This window comes from Theileria parva (assembly GCF_000165365.1).
Source record: "Theileria parva strain Muguga chromosome 3 map unlocalized ctg_530, whole genome shotgun sequence".
NCBI lineage: Eukaryota > Apicomplexa > Aconoidasida > Piroplasmida > Theileriidae > Theileria > Theileria parva.
Genome location: NW_876245.1, coordinates 222,902 through 247,753, shown reverse-complemented (window position 1 = coordinate 247,753; position 24,852 = coordinate 222,902). Strand labels below are relative to the sequence as shown.

At 34.0% G+C, this 24,852-nt stretch overlaps 12 protein-coding genes and 1 non-coding gene across 13 annotated transcripts; 8 read left to right on the top strand and 5 right to left on the bottom strand.

Moving 5' to 3' along the window:
• Positions 1-300: 300 nt before the first annotated feature.
• On the bottom strand, positions 301-1,461 carry TpMuguga_03g00126 (transcription elongation factor S-II protein). The gene has a single exon (XM_758051.2). It carries the CDS (start codon positions 1,314-1,316, stop codon positions 315-317), a length of 1,002 nt encoding a protein of 333 aa, XP_763144.1. The 5' UTR covers positions 1,317-1,461; the 3' UTR covers positions 301-314.
• TpMuguga_03g00125 (putative integral membrane protein) lies at positions 1,364-2,649 on the top strand. The gene is made up of 2 exons (XM_758050.2): positions 1,364-2,236; positions 2,268-2,649. Exons 1-2 carry the CDS (start codon positions 1,943-1,945, stop codon positions 2,505-2,507), a joined length of 534 nt encoding a protein of 177 aa, XP_763143.1. The 5' UTR covers positions 1,364-1,942; the 3' UTR covers positions 2,508-2,649.
• Positions 2,650-2,747: 98 nt separating this feature from the next.
• On the top strand, positions 2,748-6,568 carry ogdh (Transketolase pyrimidine binding domain protein; the record flags this gene model as incomplete). The annotated part of the gene is made up of 10 exons (XM_061305632.1): positions 2,748-2,957; positions 3,018-3,093; positions 3,128-3,270; positions 3,300-3,586; positions 3,639-3,837; positions 3,909-4,215; positions 4,246-4,313; positions 4,406-5,201; positions 5,232-5,484; positions 5,705-6,568. 10 exons carry the CDS (start codon positions 2,748-2,750, stop codon positions 6,426-6,428), a joined length of 3,063 nt encoding a protein of 1,020 aa, XP_061160965.1. The 3' UTR covers positions 6,429-6,568.
• A 23-nt stretch (positions 6,569-6,591) lies between these two features.
• On the bottom strand, positions 6,592-8,449 carry TpMuguga_03g00123 (uncharacterized protein; the record flags this gene model as incomplete). The annotated part of the gene is made up of 5 exons (XM_758048.2): positions 6,592-6,778; positions 6,809-6,883; positions 6,957-7,168; positions 7,201-7,320; positions 7,430-8,449. The coding sequence occupies 5 exons, from the start codon at positions 8,447-8,449 to the stop codon at positions 6,613-6,615; spliced, it is 1,593 nt and encodes a 530-aa protein (XP_763141.2). The 3' UTR covers positions 6,592-6,612.
• Positions 8,450-8,534: 85 nt separating this feature from the next.
• TpMuguga_03g00122 (uncharacterized protein) lies at positions 8,535-10,322 on the top strand (the record flags this gene model as incomplete). The annotated part of the gene is made up of 1 exon (XM_758047.2): positions 8,535-10,322. The coding sequence occupies one exon, from the start codon at positions 8,535-8,537 to the stop codon at positions 10,320-10,322; it is 1,788 nt and encodes a 595-aa protein (XP_763140.1).
• A 114-nt stretch (positions 10,323-10,436) lies between these two features.
• On the top strand, positions 10,437-10,796 carry TpMuguga_03g02445 (uncharacterized protein; the record flags this gene model as incomplete). The annotated part of the gene is made up of 1 exon (XM_061305877.1): positions 10,437-10,796. One exon carries the CDS (start codon positions 10,437-10,439, stop codon positions 10,794-10,796), a length of 360 nt encoding a protein of 119 aa, XP_061161748.1.
• Positions 10,797-10,834: 38 nt separating this feature from the next.
• Positions 10,835-11,477, top strand: TpMuguga_03g00121 (uncharacterized protein). The gene has a single exon (XM_758046.2): positions 10,835-11,464. The coding sequence runs from the start codon at positions 11,062-11,064 to the stop codon at positions 11,461-11,463; it is 402 nt and encodes a 133-aa protein (XP_763139.1). The 5' UTR covers positions 10,835-11,061; the 3' UTR covers position 11,464.
• A 114-nt stretch (positions 11,478-11,591) lies between these two features.
• TpMuguga_03g02565 (uncharacterized protein) lies at positions 11,592-15,044 on the bottom strand. Its single transcript, XM_061305885.1, has 4 exons — positions 14,561-15,044; positions 14,484-14,528; positions 14,043-14,309; positions 11,592-14,012 (listed from the first exon to the last, which is right to left on the bottom strand). The coding sequence occupies exons 1-4, from the start codon at positions 14,966-14,968 to the stop codon at positions 11,607-11,609; spliced, it is 3,126 nt and encodes a 1,041-aa protein (XP_061161747.1). The 5' UTR covers positions 14,969-15,044; the 3' UTR covers positions 11,592-11,606.
• Positions 15,038-17,194, top strand: TpMuguga_03g00118 (putative integral membrane protein; the record flags this gene model as incomplete). Its single annotated transcript, XM_758043.1, has 2 exons — positions 15,038-15,161; positions 15,243-17,194. The coding sequence occupies 2 exons, from the start codon at positions 15,038-15,040 to the stop codon at positions 17,192-17,194; spliced, it is 2,076 nt and encodes a 691-aa protein (XP_763136.1).
• Positions 17,195-17,467: 273 nt separating this feature from the next.
• On the top strand, positions 17,468-18,588 carry ARL2 (ADP-ribosylation factor-like protein 2). The gene is made up of 5 exons (XM_758042.2): positions 17,468-17,557; positions 17,744-17,854; positions 17,885-18,047; positions 18,123-18,203; positions 18,234-18,588. The coding sequence occupies exons 1-5, from the start codon at positions 17,493-17,495 to the stop codon at positions 18,366-18,368; spliced, it is 555 nt and encodes a 184-aa protein (XP_763135.2). The 5' UTR covers positions 17,468-17,492; the 3' UTR covers positions 18,369-18,588.
• On the bottom strand, positions 18,419-19,071 carry TpMuguga_03g00115 (Transcription factor TFIIH complex subunit Tfb5 family protein; the record flags this gene model as incomplete). Its single annotated transcript, XM_758040.2, has 3 exons — positions 18,654-19,071; positions 18,510-18,624; positions 18,419-18,481 (listed from the first exon to the last, which is right to left on the bottom strand). The coding sequence occupies exons 1-3, from the start codon at positions 18,686-18,688 to the stop codon at positions 18,419-18,421; spliced, it is 213 nt and encodes a 70-aa protein (XP_763133.2). The 5' UTR covers positions 18,689-19,071.
• Positions 19,072-19,136: 65 nt separating this feature from the next.
• TpMuguga_03g00935 lies at positions 19,137-19,210 on the bottom strand. The gene has a single exon. It is a non-coding gene; the product is annotated as a tRNA-Arg (tRNA).
• Positions 19,211-19,419: 209 nt separating this feature from the next.
• On the top strand, positions 19,420-24,796 carry TpMuguga_03g00114 (uncharacterized protein; the record flags this gene model as incomplete). The annotated part of the gene is made up of 2 exons (XM_758039.2): positions 19,420-19,469; positions 19,553-24,796. The coding sequence occupies 2 exons, from the start codon at positions 19,420-19,422 to the stop codon at positions 24,591-24,593; spliced, it is 5,091 nt and encodes a 1,696-aa protein (XP_763132.1). The 3' UTR covers positions 24,594-24,796.
• Positions 24,797-24,852: the final 56 nt, after the last annotated feature.

Sequence of the window (24,852 nt, the reverse complement as noted above, 5' to 3'; positions counted from 1 at the left end):
TTCAACTAAATTTTAAAAACTAAAATTTAAAATCAATAAAAACGCTTTATTTTTGGAAAAAACATTAAAAATATTTCTGTTAAATTCTGCTGAAAATGCTATACACCGAGACGCCTCGATTTGTTGGATCCGATCCCCTTAATTTCAACGCCCCCGTAACACAATTGATGTATAAAATCTATTTAAATCAAAAAACTAGTAATACAGGCCAAATACTTAACCAAAACTTGATAACCCTGTGTAAACATAATTAGATATAAACACATAAAAAGTACATAAATTTTAATAAATTGTATAAAGCAAGAGTTAGTATATTAACGTAAGTTATTTTTCAAAATTGATGATCGTTCCATTAAAAGTTCAACGCGTCTGGTGGCGGTGTTGAATGGGTCCCAAAATGGCCTAGATAGATTATTCGGAAGCGAGTTTAACCGCTTAGAAATCCGTTCATGAACGTTTTCAAACTTGTAAAAGTCTGATTTCGGTGGAATCGATAACTTTATGTCATCGTCTTCTATGATTCGAGCCTTCTTGTTCATGTTGTATAGCTCAGTTATTTTATTCAGACTGGCCATTAACTGAGAACTTTCATCCTTAGGTAGTTCCTTATCCTCAGTATCTAATTTGCCAGAGTTATTAGGTTCAGTTTTTTGATCGGCAGTTGGTGGAACAGGTGTTTTATTAGAGGAAGAATCATTGGAAGGTGAGAATTCTGACTGAAAATGTTTAAATTTAGCAGTAACAGTGTCTGGATTCTTAATTATAACGTTTCTGATATAGTGTTTTTCAATATCTTGACGACGTTTCTCACGTACGTCCTCAGGAGCAAGTTCCACAGTTTCAGTGGTTAGGAGTTGAGAAATTGACATTTTTCGGGTTAAAATTTTCTCACGGAGCTCAGAATTACTCTCACGCTTAATGTTTGAACAAATCTCAAATATTTTACGCTTAAAAGTACGGTTACAGTAGGAATACATGTCATAACAAGAGTCACATATTTTATCAGAAATGGTTTTCACATAACTCTCGTCTATATGATGCGATTTGTCATTTTGGGTATTTTCCGCTTTGGAATCAGGCTGTAAATTTGTAGGTACGGAGATAAGATTGGATAAGTTGGAATTGTCATGGTTTGGTGTGGTTGAGTTGTCGATTTTTGAGTTAATATCAGGTAAAGAGGCTAGCAGGGCCTGAGTAATTTTAGTCCCGTATACTTTTCTCACTTTTCTTTTTTCATACTCAAATGGATCGGAAGGTTTGAAAGTGGTAAGGCGACCCTCATCAGTAAAGGCAACCCTCAAACCACGAGTCCTCATTTTACTAAAAATTAAATATAATACACATTTTTAAATTAAGTATATGGATGGGGTCAAAATAGCCCAAAAAAATAAAATAAAGATGAAAGCCGGCTAGCCGGTAGCTGAAGTAGGGTATTCCCATTTATTCAAATATCGATAAATTATGAGATCTAATGATGTAATATAATCCTCTGAACTTGTATGAGATGAATTTAATCCGAAAGATTCTCGAACAATAATTTAGGATTCCTTAAGATCTTTTGGGGAAAATTCGTTTAATTTCGTAAATTTTCTGATAACGCATATGTTAAATAGATAAACACATCAAAATCTAATTTGTACAACTTAATGTAAAATAGCTTAAACCCAAATGTAGTTTTAATTCACCTCAAATAGACCGTCAAACTCAACCTTACCCAAATGCAAGTATAAATTCTGTAAAATACTAAATGAAGTAAACCTAATTCTATGTCATTAAATCACAATAAAATGAATAGGATGAAGCTTTTAACAAAAATGTTTTCTAAAAATTTCAGTTAAAGTTTATATATCAAAGATCATTAATTAGTCGCAGTATCAATTGAGAACTAATCAAAATAAAGAAAAGTCGCCAGTAAAATTGGAGGAAAACAGGGTAAAAGAAAATGAAATGGTATAAAGTTCCATGGCATAGCAGAGGGTCGAAACCAAGCGAGGTTCTAAAGCTGGTTGTTTACCCACTTTGTACATCACTATTGACATGTTGCCTATCACTGAACGTATTAATATATGTTCTGGTAAACTCTCGCAAGTTCTCAGACTTTGTGATCGGCCTGTGCTATTGCTCAAGCATAGTTTCTTCTGCCTCTTTCATCTTATACGTACTCGCCATCGTTTACTGCAATTACATATTCGTCATAATGCCAACGTTACTGCAGTTTATACTAACTGTGTCGTCTGTAAGTTTCAGAGCTGTAAATATTCTTTCAGATAAGCGTTTTGGTCAACTTTTGGTGCATGAGTTTCTCGTCAAAAAGATCCCTGGTGTTTAACATAGTTAAGTACGTTTTTTCCTTTTTCTGCACTCTGATGGTTATAATCCAATTTCGCCTGGCTCTGGTTTCAGTGGCCCTAGGGAAGGCGATGTACGAAAGAGGTAACTCCTGGGATCTAGATGATCTGGAATCAGTTGATCAGTACTTCAAAACACACTCAATTACTATTGTTTAATTTCATTTTTATTTTTTTATTACTCAAATAGAGGGATTGATAATATTCACAACATAATACATGAGATGTATTCACACTTGGCGCTTTTGGGAATAAATCGTGATAAATTTGTTCAACAACCATAAATTTAATTTTAATTGTTTATATATATAATATTTAGAGATAAATGTGTTGGAATTTTTAATTTGTAATACGAATCAAAATTATGTTGGGTTGAATCATAAGTTATTATTATTTAAAATGAGATTAGGCCTAATTAGAATCTGCCGCCAGCTGAGGCAGGTTGAGAACTTTCACGGCGAAAGCTTAAATTATCTAGAATATCTTTACTACGTTTATCGCACCAACCCCGAACACTTACAGCCATCATGGCAAAACTATTTCTCTCTCCTAGAACAAGGCAAAACCTACACACTTCCACAAATAGATAGAAAACTCGGACATAAATATGTAAGCAAAATTAATCTTTATTAGAATTTCAACCTGCGAACCCTCTTATTGTTGTTTTAGAATGGATTCGCCGGACCTTTGGCTGGTAATCAGACCACAAGTCAGGCCACTGAACTCTTAGCAAAAGTTTCAAACGGTATTTAATAGATCTGGAATTATTAATTGTGTAGGAGTGGTTGGACTTGAGGTTTTGAAGTTAAATGAGTTGGCGAGCGCCTACAGGACGTTTGGGCACTTGGTTTCAAATTTAGACCCTTTAAAACTCCCAAAAGAAGTTCCTTTCTTCAGAAATATAGACGGAATTTACGATAAGGTACAAGATTAAATTTAACAATTGTTCAGCTTAACGTTAATAAATACTTTAACAAGGATGACTTGGCTAAGAAGATTCCAAATCTGGGAATCGGAGGTGTTTTCAACATGACTGGAACAGTGGAGGAGTTGGCAGAGAAGCTTAAGGAGCGTTACTGTGGTAACATCTCCTTCGAGTTCGGGCATATCGCCAACTCCGAAGAAGTCGCCTTCCTAATCAATGAGATTGAAAGCGACGAGTTCCTAAAATTCAACAAAAACGACCACCTGAAGTGTTTTAAGTCAATTTGTAAGGCAGTCAAATTTGAGCAGTTTTGGTATAATTTCACTATTTATTCAACCATAAACTTGATTTTCAAATTTCTTTAGCGCCAAGACTTTCCCTACACTTAAGAGATTCGGCATGGATGGAATTGAGTCTATCTTGTTACTTCTGGAGTCAATTGAGGAAAACGGAAGAAATTTCGGAATTAACTCAATAATGATGACAATGTCGCACCGTGGAAGATTGAACGTTTTGTGTAACTTTTTAAACAAACCACTCCAGGAATCATTCGCGGAGTTTCGCGTATGTCATTATTATCAGTAATTAAAATAATTACATAACACCTTGATAGTCTGGTGTATAATGAAATTTAGGGTGCGAACTGGTTTATAAATAGTCATTTCAGAAGTGGAGATGTAAAATATCATAACGGGTACAGAACAACTAAGAATGGAGTGGAAATACAAATGATCTCAAATTCAAGTCACTTGCAGTTTTCACACCCAGTACTTACTGGACTGGTGAAGGCTAAGCAGTACTATGAGAATGACACTAATCAGAGCAAGATCTTGCCAATAGCAATACACGGAAATTCAGCAATTTCAGGACAAGGAATGCCCTACGAAGTTGTCCAAATGGCAAAAATTGACGGTTTTGGAATTGGAGGAACAATTAACATCAGTAAGTCACAATACCAATAATGGCATTCAGTTGTCAATAACCAAATTGGATTCACAGCAAACCAACTTGAAGCTTCAACATCAAGATATCCCTCAGACGTATAAAATTAATTAGTTAATCAATCATATTATGTTTACTGGGTTGATTTTGTTGGTTACTCAATTTTGTTACTGGGTTAAATGTGATTTAGGTGGGAAAGGTAATTGATGCCCCTATAATACATGTGAATGCATACTCAATTGAAAGCGTGATGTTTGCTGGGAAGTTGGCCACAAAGTACCGTTACAAGTTTAAGAATGACGTGTTTATTAACTTGGTTGGGTTCAGAAGATTTGGACATAATGAACTGGACATGCCCAAGTTCACAAACGCAGAAATGTACGCAAAGGTGGATGAAACGCCTAATTTGATGGTTTACTATAAAAAATACCTGGAAGATCATGGTTTTGACAAGGGAGAACTGGATGAAATTGAAAACAGCACAGGCTCAGACTTTCTAAACTCTTTAAACCTCTCGAAGGAGATTTCAAGAACTAATGTACCCATCCAGAACCAAAACTGGTTACCAATTGCGGACAGTTTCTCAGGCCTGATTAATACATACTTAAGAAAGAATAAAAGCGTTGTTGAGTTGTTGGATAAAACAATTGATACTGACATGAAATTGAGTGATAAATTGGATCCACCAGTGGAAACTGGACTGGATAAGAATTTACTTTTAGAATTGGGCACCAAGTGTGTTACAGTACCATCTGACATTAAGATGCACAACTCAGTAAAGAAGATTTTTGATGCCAGGCTTCAATGTTTATCTACTGGCTCAAACTTTGACACGGCAATGAGTGAGATTTTGGCATTTTCGTCACTTGCAAATGAAGGATTTCACGTAAGATTGTCAGGCCAGGAATCGAAAAGAGGAACATTTTCCCATAGACACTCTCATGTCCAGTGTCAAACCACTTTTAAATACCATAACATTTTCAAAGGTATTGAGTGTTTTATTAATGTATTTTCAGGGTTTGATGTGAGTATTTACAACTCGTACTTGAGTGAGCTTGCAGCTCTGGGCTTTGAATACGGATACAGTTTATACTCACCAAAAACTTTAAATATTTGGGAGGCACAGTTTGGAGATTTCATGAACGGTGCTCAGGTTATCATAGACGCATTTGTAACCTCCGCGGAAACTAAGTGGAACTACTTCTCAGGCTTGGTACTGTTCCTACCTCACGGATATGACGGACAAGGACCTGATCACTCCTCATCAAGGTAATCTTTATAATTAAACATATTTATAACTAAGTTTAAAGTTATTTTGGTGATTTTAACTAAATTTATACATTTTGGAGCCAAATTTAGGTAATTCCAACCAAAATTAGTCAATTCCAACCAAAATTAGATAATTCTGTCCAAGTTATAACCCTCATTTTTATTGTTACAACCCCTTTTTTAAACTCACTTTATATTTGAATTGAATGAATTTTTTTAGAATTGAGAGATTCTTGCAGTTGAGTAATGATAACGAGGATTTGGTGGATAATTTAAAGTACGGAGACGACTATGCGAAGTTGGTGAACATCTCGGTGGTTAATTGCAGTGTCGCAAGTAACTTCTTCCACGTTTTGAGAAGACAAATGCATAGAAGTTACAGAAAGCCGATGATTTGCATAACCGGAAAGAAATTGCTAAAGTTAAGGTCATCGTTTAGTACAATTGATGAATACTTGACGGGAACGAGATTTAGAAGATATATCCCAGATAACCTGTTCACAACAGGTAAGCAAGATTTAAGTAAGGAAGAAAAGCCCAGGAACCCAGATTCAGTGAAGAGAATGATAATGTGTTCAGGACAGATATACTATGATTTACTGGAGTACAGAGACTCCAATGAGGAGTGGAAGAATATTCCAGTAGCGAGAATAGAGGAGATAACACCGTTTCCAGCACAGAATATACTGGATGACTTGAAGAAGTTTAAGAATTTAGAAACACTCGTGTGGTGCCAGGAGGAACATGAAAATAGCGGCTGTTTCTACTTTTTAAGAGAAAGGTTAAACAATGTACTGAAAATATTGAAAAATGAAGGCCATTGTCCTAAGGTTAATACTGCAGTAAAGTACTCTGGAAGGTATCCCTGCGCAACAACAGCAGTTGGAGACCCAAAGATGCACGAACACGAGATTGTACTGGTTAAACAGTCATTTACAGTGTAAATTTTTAACAAATTTTGATTTAAGCTATTAAATTTATGACTCCTACCAAGTTTTCCCATGTTCTACAGCGTTCAATGCTAGGTTTAAGGTTTATTCACTGGTGATTTTGGTTTTAATCATTAATTTGATTCATGTATTTACATGTAATAATTGTACTAGTGGATGAATTTGTAAGATATTTAAGTTAAGTTGATTCATCGCTCCACTTCTCTTTCCATTTGAGGAGGAAATTGGCATGTTCCTCATTAGGGTAACGAAGCCGGTACCCGTGAGTCCACTCCCGAGAAAATTTAGTGCTAAATTTACAAATAAACTCGACTAATTTCATTGAATTCTTAATGTACTTTATGCTAAAATGAAGTTAAATAGATGGAAAGTACTTGTCAGTGTAGAGAGCCTGTAACTTGTCGTTATAGTCACTGTTATGTCCCCATTCAACAAAGTATAATCTTACACTAAAATAAGATTATCAGGTAGTCTAGTAAATGGTTAGTGTAACTGAATAAGGTGATGAGTGTGGAAAAATACTTTAAATCATTTTTGTCAATGTTCAGGAGATTAGGTAAATAATTGTCAAAGTAGTGTATAGGAATAAGCTTATCGAGTTTATCGAAGCAACTGAAATCACTGATAATGTTCAGAAGATTGTTCTCCTTTAGGCCAAAGAGTTTTAGCTTAAATTTCAAGTCATCAGAGGGGAAAGAAGTGGTGTTCATGATGTAAATGGGCATCTTAAAGTACTAAATCATGAAAAATGAGTAGGCTAACATACGTTGGTGTAGTAATTAATTAATTGGACTACGCCGGTGTTGTACGAAATGCGATTATTAAATATTAATTTTTTATATAATTTGAAGTTACGCCTCAGTTTCTCCATCTCAGACAAATACAACTAAAGTTACAATTAAAATGAGTAAATGCGTTTAGTCAGTTTTAGGAATGGTGGTGGAATTGGTCGTTGAATTGTTGGTAAAATTAGTTAAATAAGGGTATGGTAATACCTGTTTTAGATCGTGTTCCTTGAACGTTTGAAGAAGGTTCTCGTAAGTGCCGTCCACTTTCCAATTAACTAGTTCATGGCAAGTGATATTTAGTTTATATAAATCATTTAACAAATATTCCTTAATTTTAAAGGGATTCCCGTCCTTTATAAGTTTATTCATGAGCTGAATAGTGTTCTCAGAAGACTCTTTGGAGTCTGAAGGCTTATTAAAATGCTGTTTAATATCATGTGAACCAATTTCATTATCTTGATAATTAGTGTTAAATTTGTTAAGGTAATAGTAAGTTATGAGAACGTAGTCAGTGATGTCATTGTTGTGAGCCAAGGAGTAGTAAAAGGGAGTTGAAAGCCAAACTGGCACATTAGTATCAGTTATAACTTCGTCTAGCACTTGAAGTACAGTGTCTTCTTTGAAAATCTTGAGTTTTTCAAGCACTCTACAGCTTAAATAAATGTATTCCATGAAGTCCAAATCTATGATTGAGTAGTTTAAAATATAAACATCGCAAGGCCGTTCAAATCTAAAGGTAAACATGTGATTAGTGCCTATAGTGCTTTTGTGGCGGAATTCATTTATCTGGTTATTCTTGAGCATTTGCATAATGTCCAGCTCCTCCAGCACCTCGCTGGATTCTCCTCCCTGAGAATCTCCAGCATTCTTACCCAGTTCTACTACATTCTGAGGTTCATTCCGACGTGGAATCGTATCATTTGAAATGTTAGAATCAGTGTTGCCATGAGAAATTGGAGTGGAATCCGAAGAGATTGCGTTGTTTAGTTCAGGATCTGAGGAGTTGATGCGATTATTGCTGAATAAGTGTTTATTGAACAAAGGTAGTGAGTTGGAAGTTGGAGGAAGGTGTAACTGGAACTCAGTGTGTTTAAAAAGGTCATTATGTAAATTAATGTTATCTTCGAGTAAATTATTCAGTTTATAATAATGTACGGTGGATTTAGTGTTTGTATGATAAGAATTGACAGAAATTAAAATGTGTATGATAAAAATTAATAAAAACATGACATTTTTAGAAATAATGAAATAAATGTGTTAGTATTTGTCAGGCTATGAATGTGCGACTGTGAAACTTAGTAAATATTTATCTATGTTAAATGTGTATAGAAAATGTCTGAATTTGTGGATATTGTATAATTATCGTGAAATAATAAGGGATAGGAACGCCGGAAGCTTGAAGCTGTTGTTGAAAGCCAGGAATGCTAAATTTCTAAAGTATCTTTACACAGTTATATTCCACTGTGAAGGAACTTCTTCTGATCCCCTGATACAATTTTTATTGTTTTTAATCAACATCACGAGTAATCCGCCCAAAGCTGCCCAGGAACAACCCAGATCACCAGTCTCCAGTAGACTGAAATCAGAAGAATCTAACATCGACGAAACTCCTCAATCTGTCATCTCACTAACCAATACGAACGATAAAAATAAAAACAAAGACAAAAATAAGGACAAAAATAAGGACAAGAATGTTGGAAACGATGGTTTAAATAATGAAACCAGTGACCCTGAGGTATCAAAGGAGGTGGTTGATGATGAAATTGAAGCTTATAAAGTTTTCATTGATGTTTTTCTATCTTCTCTAGTTCCAATTTTATTATACACTTATTATCATAGAGTTTCCACCAAATCGCAACCATTCGACCATTCCAACAGTAAAAATTATGTACCTAGTGACGTACCTAATGATGAACCTAGTGATAAATATAATTACTCTAGTGGTGAAAATCATTTTAGGGTGGAGAAATTGACTAAATTATCCCGAACTCGAGTTAATAACAAATGTAACATATTCAAATCATTTTTAAATGATGAAGAAAGGTTATTAAACGGCGTAAACTGTCATAATAACTTTCTTAATTACTTAAAGAATGCTGGAGAGTATCCCTCAAACTTCAATCCCAATCAACCAAACCCTGTAACTAAGGGGATAGAAATAGTATTATTTAAGTTATCTTTACTGAATTTGAGAGGAAATAACACTTATAAAATACCCAGTAGCATGTGTGATATATACAACAGGTTAAATAATTCAACTCTTAAAAAACAACTGGAAACTAGTTTACTCTACTGTTACCGTCTCAGATGTAATGACTTGTATTTTAAATCTAACAACGTTAAGTTATTAAGTAAAATACTGACCACCAATACCACCAGTTACTCCTTAAATTCTAATCCTTTTGATAAAGATTTAAATTTTATGAATCTTAATATGCAAGTTAATGATTTTGAACTTAATAATATCGAATTAAGTTTTGAAAATTATACTTTTGACATGAACACTGTGACTGGGAATGTACTTAGGCTGTTCAACCATTATTTAAATTATATATACAAAGTAATGTACAATAATACAAACAAGCAAATGACACTAAACTACGACAAATACATTAAATTCTTATACAAACTCATTTGTTCCAATGATAATGAAACCCTTATGACGAGGTCAACAAACACATTTGAATATATTTATCAATTCCTTTTAAAGTTTATAATTTTGTATAGCTCCAGACGTACTATTGGTTATGATAGTGCTGAATCTAACTCTACGACTGATTCCGAGTTAAACACAACAAATTATGACATATTAACAAATTATAACATATTAACAAAGTATAGCATACTGGCGAGGTATAACAATTTAAGTTCTGATTATTCTATTGGTGATTGCGGTAACATAAAACTCCTGATGCTGGTGATAAATTACAATTTACTGAAGCACAACTCTGGGATTTTGAGGAAATTTAAGAATGAAATACTGAAAATGTTAAATGAGATGAAGTTTGACATGAGTAACTTGAACCTCTATTACCTTGTCAATTGCCATTACAAGCTGATAAACTACAAATTCGACTCACAGAAACATTCCTCACCTTAATAACCTTTAAAATTAATATATAAAATTTTTTATATATTCTTAGTATAAAAATTTAGAGGAGAAAAATGAAGAAAATAAAAGAACCCGCTGAAAATGTTAAATATTTTAGATAAAATGTATAGTTTGTATATTAATTTCAATGAAGTCAATTATTATCCTCTGGAATCCAAGAACAAAGAAATCAGTTTAAAGGATAAATTCAAGTCAATAAGTCAGATAAGTGAAAATATTAAACTGTTAAATAAAGTAATAAATAAAACAAATACAACTGAGGTCGTAAAAAATAACGAGAAGGACGTGAAAATACTGGAGAATCTAAATGATGGAATCCAGCTACCGTTGATATGGAAACTGGAATCAGATATAAGATTAAGTAAAAGGTATGGAAATATTATAAAAATTAATAAAAAAGGTGACGATATTGAAGTGACGGTTAATGAATACAAAGAAATTCTAAACTATAAATTCACATAGTGTCACAATCACTTACCACATAAGCTCCTAATATTATATACAAAAGTCCTCTCTAGTTAATTTATTATATATATAAAACTTCTGTGGATAAAATGTTTGTATTTAATAAGAAGAATTTGCAGAACGAGAAATCGCGATTATTGCTAAAGTTGAATATTTTCTTATTCACTGTTACCTTTTCTAAGATTATTAGTTTACTTTTAAAATTCAATAATAATAACACCAATAATAATAAGTAAATCCATTAACTAAATAAAGACTCGAAATGCTCTGTAACGAATGTAGTAATGAAGACGCTAAATATCGCTATAAATGCTGTTTATTACACTTTTGCTCGTTAAATTGCTATAAATTACACAAATGTAACACAAACAACACTGGAAATAGCGTAAAAAATGATGAGAATGACATTAATAGCTCTTTAAATTCTAATGGAGTCTGTAATAATTCATTCCATTTGAATGGTCACTTGGCCGAGGAAATTGACCCTGAGATAAAGAGGAGATTAAAGTCTGATGAGGATTTAAAGGGTTATATAAAAGATATAAAGGATTTGTTGATTAGTGTAACTAACTCTACTGATCCCATCAATTCAATACAACAAAATATTAAAAACAATCAACGATTTAAACACTTTATCAATCACATAATCTTAAACTACATTTAATCTCCTCCATACTACTTATACATACATACTATTGTATATACACTTGCTACCGTATATATACTACTATATACATACATACTATTAAAATATATATACTATTGAAGATATATATACTGGTGAAGAGGTATAATTTGTATAGTAAATTATTGGTTGAAGAGAAATCTGCAGAATGGAGAGGGATCATTGTTCATGTTATACTTTTCAGTGATGGTTTGTATGTGTCTTACATTTGGCACTGTGTTAGTTTTAGGGTTCACCAGTGTCCTAACGGTGGAGATAAGACTGTATAACTTCTTATTGCCGCTAATATTAACACTGTAAAAGTGCAACAATGAGTAGAGGTCACTGAGCTCGGAAGAGAACTCAGGTTTTACAGTCCACTTGATAATGTCATAAATCTCCATCACATTCATCTTATAATTTACAAACAGGATTAATAAAATCGTTACATTGTGAATGATCTTATCCGTACAGTTAATCAGTAGTATTTTTAACCTGGAAATTATACTACTGAAGCTACTTACAGTGCCAGAGTCCACATTCATAATAAAATATTGTATCGAATTTGATATCACATATTTTATCGATTCTATCACTAATCCTCTTGTTAGTCTACCAACAGTACTGTCAATAGTGTCAGTACTATCAATAGTATGAGTATTAGTCACGGTATTATTGTTGTACAGATTGAAGATGGTGGTGTATAGGATTGAAACTGCGTTAGAATTTAACTGATCATCAAAAAGTATCATTTCCAAAATACATATGAAGTAATCTTTTAGCATATCATTAACAGATGAAAGTGCAAGTTGAGACTTCTTGGTTTGATCGGCAGATTTGACAATGTTATCATTCCTGATGGACAGCACTAGTAACAATTTGTACACCAACTTGGTCAAGATTAAATTGCGTATATACGAATTAATCCTCAAATCATACGTTAAAATGCTCAAAATTAATCTGTACACTTTCAACTCCACACCCAATCCCGCAGTAGCTGATCCCACAGTAGCAGATCCCGTGGTAACTACTCCGTCAGTTTCCTCACTTAAATCTCTTTTATTATATAACAAGTCAATTATTATACTTAGTAAAACCTCAAGTTTGTATGTGAACACGTTGTTACCGTTATTGAACATTTGGATATTATTATTTAAAATGTTATAGTAGATGCTGATAACCTTATCATGGTACGTGTTCATCATAATATTGTACACGTAAATACACTTCATTACCATCACATTAACCAAGAATTCTTCCTCCTTGCTCATGTTAAGTTTGTCACTAAGTTGAGAATTAGTAATCTTAGAGTTAAGATTGGAGCTTGTGAGTTGGGAGTCTGTGGAATTCTCAGAATTTATTTGTTGCAAAATGTGAATGATGTAATTATTAAAAATATAATTTACCGTGTCCACATCGGTACAATCGATGGAATTATTATAATAATTAAAATAAACGTAAATCACAACAAGTTTGCACAGGTTTCCAGGGCCTGCTGACTGAGTTGAGTCATCCACAGCCAAATTGTCAAGCGATTCTAGGAGTGACGTAATATTATAATCAAACGACTGTAGTAACAAATTGGAGATATTATACACAATGTTATCGGTGTTGAATATGCTGAGATTACTCGTAACGGTGATGAAATCAAGGGCTGATGAATTCATTTGCACATATTCATCAATTAAACACTTCATTACATAACTAATGTTAATTTGTGCTAAAGTTTGGAATAAAATGTTCTTTACATCTTGTGCCATTTCTAGGTTATTGGAAACCAGTTCAGTAAAACTAAGCCTTCCCAAGTGAGAATTATCCCTAAATAAGCTCAATTCAGTGTCTGTGTTAAATGACAATAATATCAAATTCAGCTCGTTAATGTATAGTTTATAGTTGGAGTCAAATTTTCCGGGAGAATTTTCCAATTTCTCCTGTAACTTCATTAGCAAATTCACAATCTGGTCATTTCCGTATAAATAAACTAATAAATTATCATTCTCATTGGTTACCAAGTTTTTCAAGTCTGGATTCTCACTGTCGTGAGTCACGTGGTCGAAAAAGTTATACAGTACAAACACAATAATATTAATTTGCAAAGTACTATTGAGGAGATAATTTATAAACTTATCGAATCCATTTTCTCTCACCCATTTCAGCATCATTTTATTAAACTCCAAAGTTAATTCGTTGTGTACTCTGGTGTCATTAGGAACATTGGTAAGAGTTGGATTGGTTGAATTTTTGGACAAATGTTTGAAATTGTAAAATATATACAACAGGTTAAGTATTCCAATGTTATTCAGGTATGAATATAACTTTTTATATACTGCAACATTTAACTTAACATTCGACGAGACTAAGGTGATAATCCTCTGTAGTACGTTAATGTCAACAATGTCAATAATCTCCAAAATTGCGTACACAATTTCCATCTCTCCACTGTCCAAAATGGAATTACTAGTGTCAACTGAGGTGATTTGACCACCAGTTTGATGTTTATCTATCGTATTATTGACGATGGTTAGGAATATAGTCATGACCTCATCGCTCTAAAGTTAATTATTTTAGTTTAAACTTGCCTGGAATGACTGGAGTAACTTGACTAATATTATACACAGGTTTAATTTATCCTTACTGCTGGCTCCCGAGGAGCCAACACCACTACTAGTTACATTGGTTAGAAACAAGTTTAAAATGTGTTTAATGTGTTTATGGTACAGGTCTGAATTAATAACAATTTCGTCAAGGCAACAGTTGTAAACAAAGTGATGTAAAAACACACATGTGTTTGTCCTTAACCTTTTATCCTTACTATAGATCAACAATAATAATATATCCCAAACATGCTAAACAATAATCAATACAGTATAATCTATATTTACTTTTAAATTATTTACTGTAAATTATGTAATTACTGTAAATTATGTAATTAAGAATAAATTGTGTAATTACTGTTAAATTATGTAATTAAGAATAAATTGTGTAATTGTGGAAATTTTGAATAATTATGTGGAAATTACGATGAGTAGTCGATTTTGGTTATTTTGATTAGTGTCATTTTTATTCTAAAGTAAAATTTTAAATATGATTAAAATACGTTGAGGGAGAAAAGGTGATGATAAATGTGTGAGATAACGTTGTAAATTAAGTTAGAAGACGACTGAATTACTTGCTGGTCCAAATTATTTTTACAAATGTAAATGATAATTAGGATGAACTTTTCATATAAAAGGTTAAAAACGTTGTTAAGGATGTGATTTGTGACTGTGCTCTGGCGTGAGGACTTTATCTTATTAAAGTTATTTTTTATCACTACTAAGCATTCATTTGCTGATAATTCTTTAGTTGATAATTTTTCCAATATCGTACAGGTGTCATTTATGAATTTTGTGACTTCTTCCTCTAGTCCGGGTGAAGAGTGTTTTTTATGGCTGGTAATTTTATTATTAATTTCGTGGAGATCGGAATTAAATAAAATATCATCGATATTTAAATTTTTGATCATAAGATTAAAAAAAATAATAATAAAGCCGTCCGAATGTGTGGTAAATGATTCATAAAATATACTTTAGAGATGGAGGATGATAAACGTTATACCCGAAAACGAGAGAGATTTAAAGTCTATACATGGAAATATAAAAAAACTATTACACCTATCGCATCTTTCGTTCTTCTAGTCAACCAAATTTTCGGTTACGGTACCACTCAACTTATTCTCTATTTTACATAAATAATACTAATAAATAATTAATTAATGATGAGGAAATATAATTTTATAGGTATGGATATAATTCCATCAGTTGTGCAGGAGAATGGTTGGAAAAGGGTATTCCTAGTCAACTTGTTAACCTGTGTTTTTATCTCATTTTCATCACTAATGCTGTTAAAGGCTATTACGCTGATTCCTAACAACAGTAACTTCCAACAACGCATAGAATATAACACTTTGGTACGGTATTACCTATCAGACGTGACCTTTAAAGTAGTGTCAATCGTTCACTACGTTGGAGATTTCTGTACTATAATAGTTGGGATAATTACATTTTCCAAGTTAATAGATCTGATGTTAATTAAGTTGACAGGGTTTACAGTAATTTTACAGTTGTATCCTGAGTTTACTGTACGCCGTATTGGCGCTAAACTTTTCATGTATATTTATGAAGCTGTGGATATGGAGTATAAATTTGGTATCTTTGGAATCACTCTTGGATATTTAATTTGTTGTCTAATTTGTGTTAAATTAGCCTCGAGCTCACTACAGGAAACTACTAAATATCATATGGTATCTTTTTTCGTATTACTTGTGTCAATTGGTACTTTCACGGTATATAACGGGGCACAGTCTAGATCAATCCCTAGCTCTCAAAAGGTAAACGGAAAATCCGGGAGTCTAGTGAACATAGTATTGATATTTGTGGAAAATTATAATATCAGTAGTATACTCCCGACCTGGGCTAATGAGATGAGAAATGATGTAAATCCAACCCAAATTGTCTGGATTTCCTGTTTATTCTCGTTTTTAGTTTATTTATTATTTGGGATTAACAAGGCGTATGCTGTTACAGGGTCAATATTTGACGACATGATTAACAGTAATAGAAATCCTTTAATTAACACTTGTATAGTATTATTCGTACTGCTTACAATTATACCTGACGTTGTGTTTAATTGCATTTCCATGAGGTATAATTTGAGGAATCTCGGATATGAACGGCACTTCTTCGTGTCATCCGTGTTGCCATTTTTATTCTCATTTTTACTACTTAATAATAGTTTGTTTCAAGGGTTTCTCAGCTACGTTAACGTGTTCACTCTCGTGACTTGTAATTATATTATTCCGATAACTTTATACTTGATTTCTAATGAGGAGGAGACGGAAAAGGGAGAAAAGTTTGAGAGGAAACGGAATGTAATTAATAGAATTATCAAGACCATTTCACTCCTGTCAATGACGTCAACCAATTCAATAGTGAAGTCTTTTTCCAAAAATTCCCTACTCAAATCCTTTTCCAGGAGTTCACTACTCAAATCCATGTCAAACAGTTCACTACTCAAATCCTTTTCCAAGAATTCTCTACTCAAATCCATGTCAAACAGTTCACTGCTGAAATCCCTGTCAAAAAGTTCATTGATGAAGTCTTTGTCGAATAGTTCACTTGGGAAATCGTTGTCAAGTAGTTCAATTGCCTCTTCAATTGCCAGATCAATCTCCTCCAACTCCATCGCAAACTCCATTGCCAGATCCATGACCAAAACCATAACAAGTTCTATGACCAAAACTATAACAAGTTCTATGACCAAATCTATGAGCAAATCAATGAGTAAATCTATGAGTAAATCTATGAGTAAATCTGTGTCAAAATCTGTATCAGGTTCGATATCGAAATCTATGAGTGGGAACGAGTTGAAGGAGGAGAAGATAAATTATGAATCATTTAAGATAATAAGAAATTCGAAGGATTTGTATAGTATAAATCATGACTTGTTTAACGCTATAAACAGGCCCTCGAGGGTAATTTACACCAATGAAATTAGTTACTCGTTTGTAACAAAGGGAAGCGACGAGAGTCTCGCAGAGACTAAAAATAACAAGTGGTTACTCTCAGAACGTATCGTCGTGTTTCCAAAGTGTATCAACAAGTATCACCTCCTAATCTCCAAATCAATGCTAACCATCGTCATTCTCATAGTCATCCTACAACCAATACTTTTCATGAAATTCAATACCTAATCTTATACACAAATTATTATATACAAATTATTATATACAAATTATTATATACAAATTATTTTACACAAATTATTTTACACAAATTATTATACACAAATTATTATACACAAATTATATTATACAAATTATATTATACAAATAATAATATTATTTACTGTTAGATGGTTGATTTATGAATTTAATTGAATATAATTTTTAATATGTTAGAATGTAGTAAAAAGTTAATTATGTGTTGGATGGTACGTATTGGAGTACTGGGTGAGATATTGGGTGTGTCAATAGTAGTAAATTTTGTAAAATGGGACTTTTGAAGGTAATTCGTAAGACCAAATTAAAGGATAAAGAAATCAGAATATTAATCCTGTAAGAATCTTAATTAATTTATTATATTAATTTATTATATTAATTTATTATATTAATTTATTATATTAATTTATTATATTAATTTATTATATTAATTTATTATATTAATTTATTATGTTAATTTATTATATTAATTTATTATGTTAATTTATTATGTTAATTTATTATGTTAATTTATTATTTCAGGGGACTGGATAATGCTGGGAAAACAACAATTCTAAAGAGTATAAATAACGAAGATATTACTCAAATTGAGCCGACTGTAGGATTCAACATCAAATCCGTAAAATACAACGAGTTCGTAATAATTATAAAATAATTTTCCAGGTATATACTGAATTTTTGGGATGTTGGAGGACAGGAATCTATACGCCTGTTCTGGCGTAATTACTTTGAAAATACCGACGCACTCATCTGGGTCATCGACTCCGTCGACACCTCAAGACTCAACACATCCAAACAAGAAATCATGAAAATCTTAAAAAACGATGTAACAAATTATTAAACTAAATATTTAATTAAATAAGTAAATTAAATAAGTAAATTGAATAAATAATTGTTTTAGAATATGTATAAAAGTACGGTGTTAATATTCGCAAATAAGCAAGATATTAAAGGTTCGCTAACAACAAAGGAAATTAACCAAGTAAACCAACATAAATAATAAATTTATCAGATGTTGGAGCTGGATAAGGTAATAAATGACAGGAGTTATATGATTTTCGGTACCAGCGCCGTTCAAGGGAATGGAATCCTCACCGGCCTCGAATGGCTCATCAATGATATCAACACCAATAAACTCATTCACTAGTCAATTGATCAGCTGAGTGATTGAGTAACTGAGTAACCGAGTGGGTGTGATCATTTCTGTTCATTTGGTGGGATGTAGCATTCTGCGATTTCAAGTCGTCTGGTAACTTCTTCCTGAGAAATAATAATGGAAATTTTTTACCTTGAGAAATTGTGTGACGGAGTCTTTGCAAAGTGCTACGCCTTCGTCAATTTGCTCAATAATAAAATGTTTACTTTCATTTATTTGCTTAACTATTTCCATCGTAGGCGGATCACTAGAATTAATTTATTTAATTTTACTCACCATTTCAACAGCGTCCCAGTCAACGCTGAAACCATCGTAAATCACAACCAAATTTCATTAAAATAATTTTAATAAAATAATTTTCTTAAATAATTTAAACAAAGTAATTTAAACAAAGTAATTTAAACAAAGTAATTTCATTAAAATAATTTCATTAAAATAATTTTCTTAAATAATTTAAACAAAGTAATTTAAACAAAGTAATTTCATTAAAATAATTTCATTAAAATAATTTCATTAAAATAATTTCATTAAAATAATTTAAACAAAATAATTTAAACAAAATAATTTTATTAAAATAATTTAAACAAAATAATTTAAGTAATTGCAAAGTTGAAAAATGAAATAATTGGTGGATTCGGTCGGAATGGATGTTTATGGGAAATGGTGTTCAAAACGATGGATACACTCAGTTAATGTTTAAGAGATTAAAATGTGTAAATTATGGTTTAGATTCTGGAGTTTGGAGTGATATTACTTGATCGTGTGTGATGGGAGTCGAACCCACAATCTTCGCCTCCGGAGGGCGACGCGTTATCCATTGACGCTACACACACTCTTGCCCCGCTCCAATTTCCCCTTTAAACATTCTCCAAACCTTCCACACGATTATTTTATATTTAACAAATAATTAATTAAGATTCTTAATAGTTAATATGAGATACATTATTAGTATTGCTAATGAGGGAGATTGAGAAGATTATCAGATTAATGTGTACATAATACATAGTATAGTATAGATAGTATAGATAGTATAGATAGTACGATGGGTATGACAAGGTTTAATGGTAGTTCTGGCGGACATTGTGGTTCTAAGTGCTAATTACGTGATAAAGTGGTGGACCAGATAGTAAGATAAGACCATAGTAATGGAGATAGGAACGATAATAAAGTGCTAGTCCTACTGAAGGAACTCAGCCATCTCAAGCAACACCAAGTCAACCCAATAGTCAGCCAGAAATAAATGCATCGCAACAACAATCAAGTGCATCTGCAACAACTACTAAGTCTGTGAGTCTTGATATTAGCAAGACCAAAGGTACAAATGAGTTCGATTACAAAAAGGAGAATAAAATCCATACTTACACTGTTAAGTCTGGTCACTCGTTCAACAAAATTGTAAGGGGAAACACTCCCATATGGGAGCAGAAAAATAACATTCGCGGTACCAGGGCCATATTTATCGATGAGGATAAGAAGTATTTGTCAGTATTACTGGTCAATAATACATTCACTCTCCTCCATCTGGAGAATAATACATGGAAAGATGTAACCTCTACCAAACATGATATAAACAAGCTTAAGTTTTTCGGGGAGAATGATAAAGAAATTACCAAGGCTAATTACAAGGTTACTCTCCATGAATATTCTTACAGATTTAAGTTCAATGAGGGAGTCAATTGTAAAAAGATCAAACTTGGAGATGATGATGTATGGAAGCACAGTGATGATCCTAAGTTTGACTCTATCACGTTGTTTGATCTCGGGCTTATTTCCAACGCTTTCTTTGTGAAGAATAAAACTGATTTTAAGAAACTGGAATTTAAACCGGTTACTAAAGTTGAGGGAGCTAAGGTAGAACCTGTAACGGCAGATGCAGATTCCACACAAGTTAAGAGCCAACCAGAGACTACAGGTACAACTGCTACTACACCTCAAGTAAGTGGACCAGCAGTTACTCCTTCAACTGTAACACCAGTAACGGCTGAAGCTCCTGTGGCTGAGGCAATCATTCCCACTGTAGCTCCCAAGACTGAAGTTGTCAAGTCGAATGATCCTGTACCGGCAAAGGTAAAGGTAACAGTTGAGACTCCGATGGGTAACCCTAGACCCAAGAGAACTCCGGAGGTTTCTGCTTGTCCTAAGAAAGCAGTTCCAGTGAACATCAATGGTAAAGAAAGTACTAGTACCTCTGACTTCAGTGAGGATTATCTGAAAAATGTTAAAGTATACACTCCTAAGGACAAATTCATATTCAACCAAGTTGTTTTTATTAAAACCGGAAGTAACTGCTGTGGATCCAATTGCTGTGCTTCTGAGACAGTTATTTGGGAAGCCAAGAACCAAAGTGAGCATTTTGATAAGGTGCTTGTTGATGGTCTTGGCACGTTTTCAAAAACTAAAAATTTCAGTGTTCACCTTTGTAATGGAACACATAAACACTTTAATAAGTCAACATTTGGTGGCTGGAGTGAGGCTCCGAATCTAGTCGATCTTGACCTCAGGACGACCAATAGTAACATCACAGTTGACTTCTCTAAGAAGGATAACTGTAGGACGTTCACAGCTAAACCTGGTTATACAATCAGAAGGATTAGGAAGAACAAGAAGTGTGGTTCAGGCTGTTGTGGAGAAAGAGTTATTTGGGAGTCCATAAAAGATAACGCCGTAAAGGTGGTACTTGTGGGTATCAAAAAGGAAGAGAAACATCTTTCAATACTACTGGAGACTGGAGATGCTGTTTTCTTCTTCAAGGAAGGTAAGGGTAAGCCCTGGCAGAATGTCACAGCCAGCAAGAATAAGTTAACTGACCTGAGGATGTATGCCTTGGCTGAGGAGAATAAACAGATGGAGTTACACAGAGGTCACTACTCAGTAACCCTGTTTGGTACATTCTATGGGTGTCTGTTCTTTGATGACGTTTGCTGTGTGAAGGTTAGCCATAAGGATAAGACTATTTGGGACAAGAAGGAGGAAAAAGAGTTTGGCAATCTGAAGGGAGTATTCCTCGATGTGACTTTGAATAAGTTCAGTGTAATGAATGATGATGATAATTACTGGTTATGTGAAGAGGTTAAGAAGGCTAAACCTGTCACCCTTGACATCAATGTGAAGGCCAGTACTGAAGACTACGATTTTACCACCGATCATAACAGAAATATTAACATATACACAGCCAAGGGTAATTCAATGTTTAACCAGGTGGCCAAGGGTCAAGCAGTTGCTTGGACGACCAATGATCCCACCAAGTATGCATCCAAGGTCTTTACTAGTATGGGTTTAACTATCGTGACCATATACTTGTTGAATGGTGATATTTTACACTATCGTAAGCCTGAAGGAGGTTCATGGAATCCGATTCCTAATAAGATATGCCTTGAACTCAACAGGACCTCAAGCAGAATTTTCTATGACTTTCATCATGATGGTGAGAAAAGGACTTTCACTGCAAAACCTGGATTCCTATTCAACTCCGTCATCCTCAAAAGTTCTTGGACCTGGCTAGTGTGTGGGTCAAGTTGTTGTAAGTCGGGATGTCTTTCAGATCATGTTTTCTGGGAAGCAAAAACTGATCAAGAATTGTCAACCAAGGTCATAGTCTACGGCGTAGAGTCATCGATTAAGAATATTAACATATTCCAGAACAATAATCAGGTTAAGCATTTCCACAAGGTTGGCGGAGATTGGATTACAACGACACCTTTTGTTCTTGACATTGATAAGAATTCGAATAATGATCTTTTCGACTATAGGTCCACCAGAGGATTTGGCCACTTTAATCCTAAAGCCAATTTGACAATAGAGAAGATTGTCAAAAATTACAAATCTAACTGCTGTGTTTCAACATGTTGTGGTTCAGTGTGCTGTGGCTCTGAGTGTTGTGGAACAATTGATGAACATGTGATCTGGAAAGCTGACCCAAAGGATCATGGCCTTAAGGCAGTACTCATGGGCGCTAAAAAGGAGGAGAAACATCTTTCCGTACTGCTCCAGAGTGGTGGATTTGTACTTCTTCAGAAGACTGGTAAGGGTCAGCCCTGGAAAGACATCACCCAAAATAAGCACAACTTCTCAGGAGTAAAGTTGTATTCCCTGGATGAGAGTACCTCAAAGTACCATGAACTCACTAGGGAAGATTATGAGCCAATAGTTTTCGAGTGTAGATTTGGTTATGAGCTTAAAGAAGGTGTCAGGTGTGTCAAGATCACAAACAATGATATGTTACTTTGGAGCCACACGGATGATCCTGAGTTTGGGTACCCGAGGGGCCTTTATCTCGATCTTCGTAAAAATCAGTTCATTATTACAAGTCTTAAGGATCAGACAAGGGAACTTACCAAACCTGAGATGAAACTTGTTACTCTTGACATCGATAAAACTGATAGTACGGGTGACTTCGAGCATTATAAAAAACGCAAGTTTCACAGATATACAATTAAGTCGGGCCGCTTTTTCAACAAGGTTGTACAAGGCACTACAGATATCTGGAATTCCAAAAATTTGTTAGGAACTATCGTTGGGACTAGGACTAAAGACAATGGCAAGCACGTGATCATTGTGCTTGAAAATGACGATTTCAAATTGTTCCATCAGCCTGAAGGTGGTAAATGGACCGATATAACCAATCAGAAGGGTGATGTGACAAAACTCAAGTTCTATAGTCCTACAGATGATGAACTCACACCATCTAACTACACTGTTACCATACTCGGTCATTGCAAATGTTTTACCTTCAGTTACAAGTTCGATTGCGGAATGAAGTGCAAGACCGTCATGTACGGAGAAGATACTATCTGGGATGAAAACAAATGCTGCTCTTATAAGACCATCCAGAGGCTTGATTTTGATCCAGTTGCAAACATTTTCTATGCCGTGAAGAATAGTTGCGAGTATAAGAAAATTGATTATGAACCAAAGCCTACTCCAGAGAAGGTAGAACCAGTCAAAGCAACTCCAGTAGTCACAGCTCCAGCCAAACCCACTGAACCGACCAAAGTTACTCTCGATATTGAAAAGAAACAGACTACAGCTCAGTTCAACTATTACGTCGATAATGAATATCACAAGTACGTAGTTAAGCCTAACCATGTCTTCGAGAAAATCGTACAGGGTTCCAACCCTATCTTCCAGGCAAAAGATGAAGTATTTGGTACCAGGGTTGGGATTAAGGATATCAATAGTGTTAAATATTTGTCAATACTCTGTACGAACAATGCACTAAGATTGTTCACACATACTGCTGGGAAATGGACTGATATCACCAAAGATAGATATGACATAGGTGCATTGAGTTTCTATGGCGAGGGTGACGCAGTTCTAAAACCTATAACTCATTATGGAGTTGACATTGTTGATTACTCATATGAACTGACATTTAAAAGTGGTGTAAACTGTCGTAAGATAATGTACGGTGACGATAACCTGTGGAAGAGTACAGATGATCCTAAATTTAAAGATATTACCATCATGGGTCTAGGGCTTGTTTCCAATAATTTCTTTGTATATAAGACTGGATCTGAGTTCAAGAAGATAGAATATAAAGGGCCAATAGAGGCTAAAATTACTCAACCCAGGGTATCTCCAATCTTACCTCCTCCAACACCCACTGAGGCCACCAAGGTAACTCTTGACATTGAGAAGAAACAGACCACCAGCGAGTATGACTACAAGGACGAGAATGGAGTTGTCACATACACTCCCAAGAGTGGCTTTCTGTTCAGTAAGGTATCAGAAGGCCAGCATGAAATTTGGAAATCTGCTGCTAATGTTTTTGGTATGCTGGTTAGGACTAAGGAATCCAAGGGTGTCAATTACCTTGTAGTCCTACTGACCAATCGTACATTCAGTTTGTACCAAGAGGGAGTTAAAGAATGGACCGACATCACCAAAGAGAGACACGATGTCAATAAGCTGAAGTTCATCGGTGATGGAGACACCGTGCTGAAGGCTACAGACTACGATGTAACTATTGTAGACATGTCATTTAGTCATACATTCAAAAGTGGTGTCAAATGTGTTAAGGTTACGCTGGGTCAAGAAGTTGTCTGGAAATCAGGTGACGATCCAAAGTTTCCTACGATAAGTGCGTTTTCACTAGGTCTTGCTTCAAACTGTTTCTTCATTAAGAACCCCTCTGGTGATGTCAAGATAGAACATAAACAAGTGGAAGAGGTTACCAAGTTATGGTACCAGTTCAGTACTTTGGAGCCCAGTTTATGATATTCCTACAGTTCTAAAGTCCAGGTTACATAACAGAATAGAAGCGAAGGGGACCTTCCCGTTTCCATACCGAGGGTATGAACACCTGGAACGTTGTTACTGGTCCAAGATGCCTAGCAAAATAAGTAATAAAAACTTTAAACAAATGTTTAATAAAATATACGAAGAGAAGCAATGTGTAGTCAAAATGGGCTAAAAATTTTCCGACTCAAAATAAAAATTTTATCAATAAAATTTCTAAAATTATAATTATGTAAAT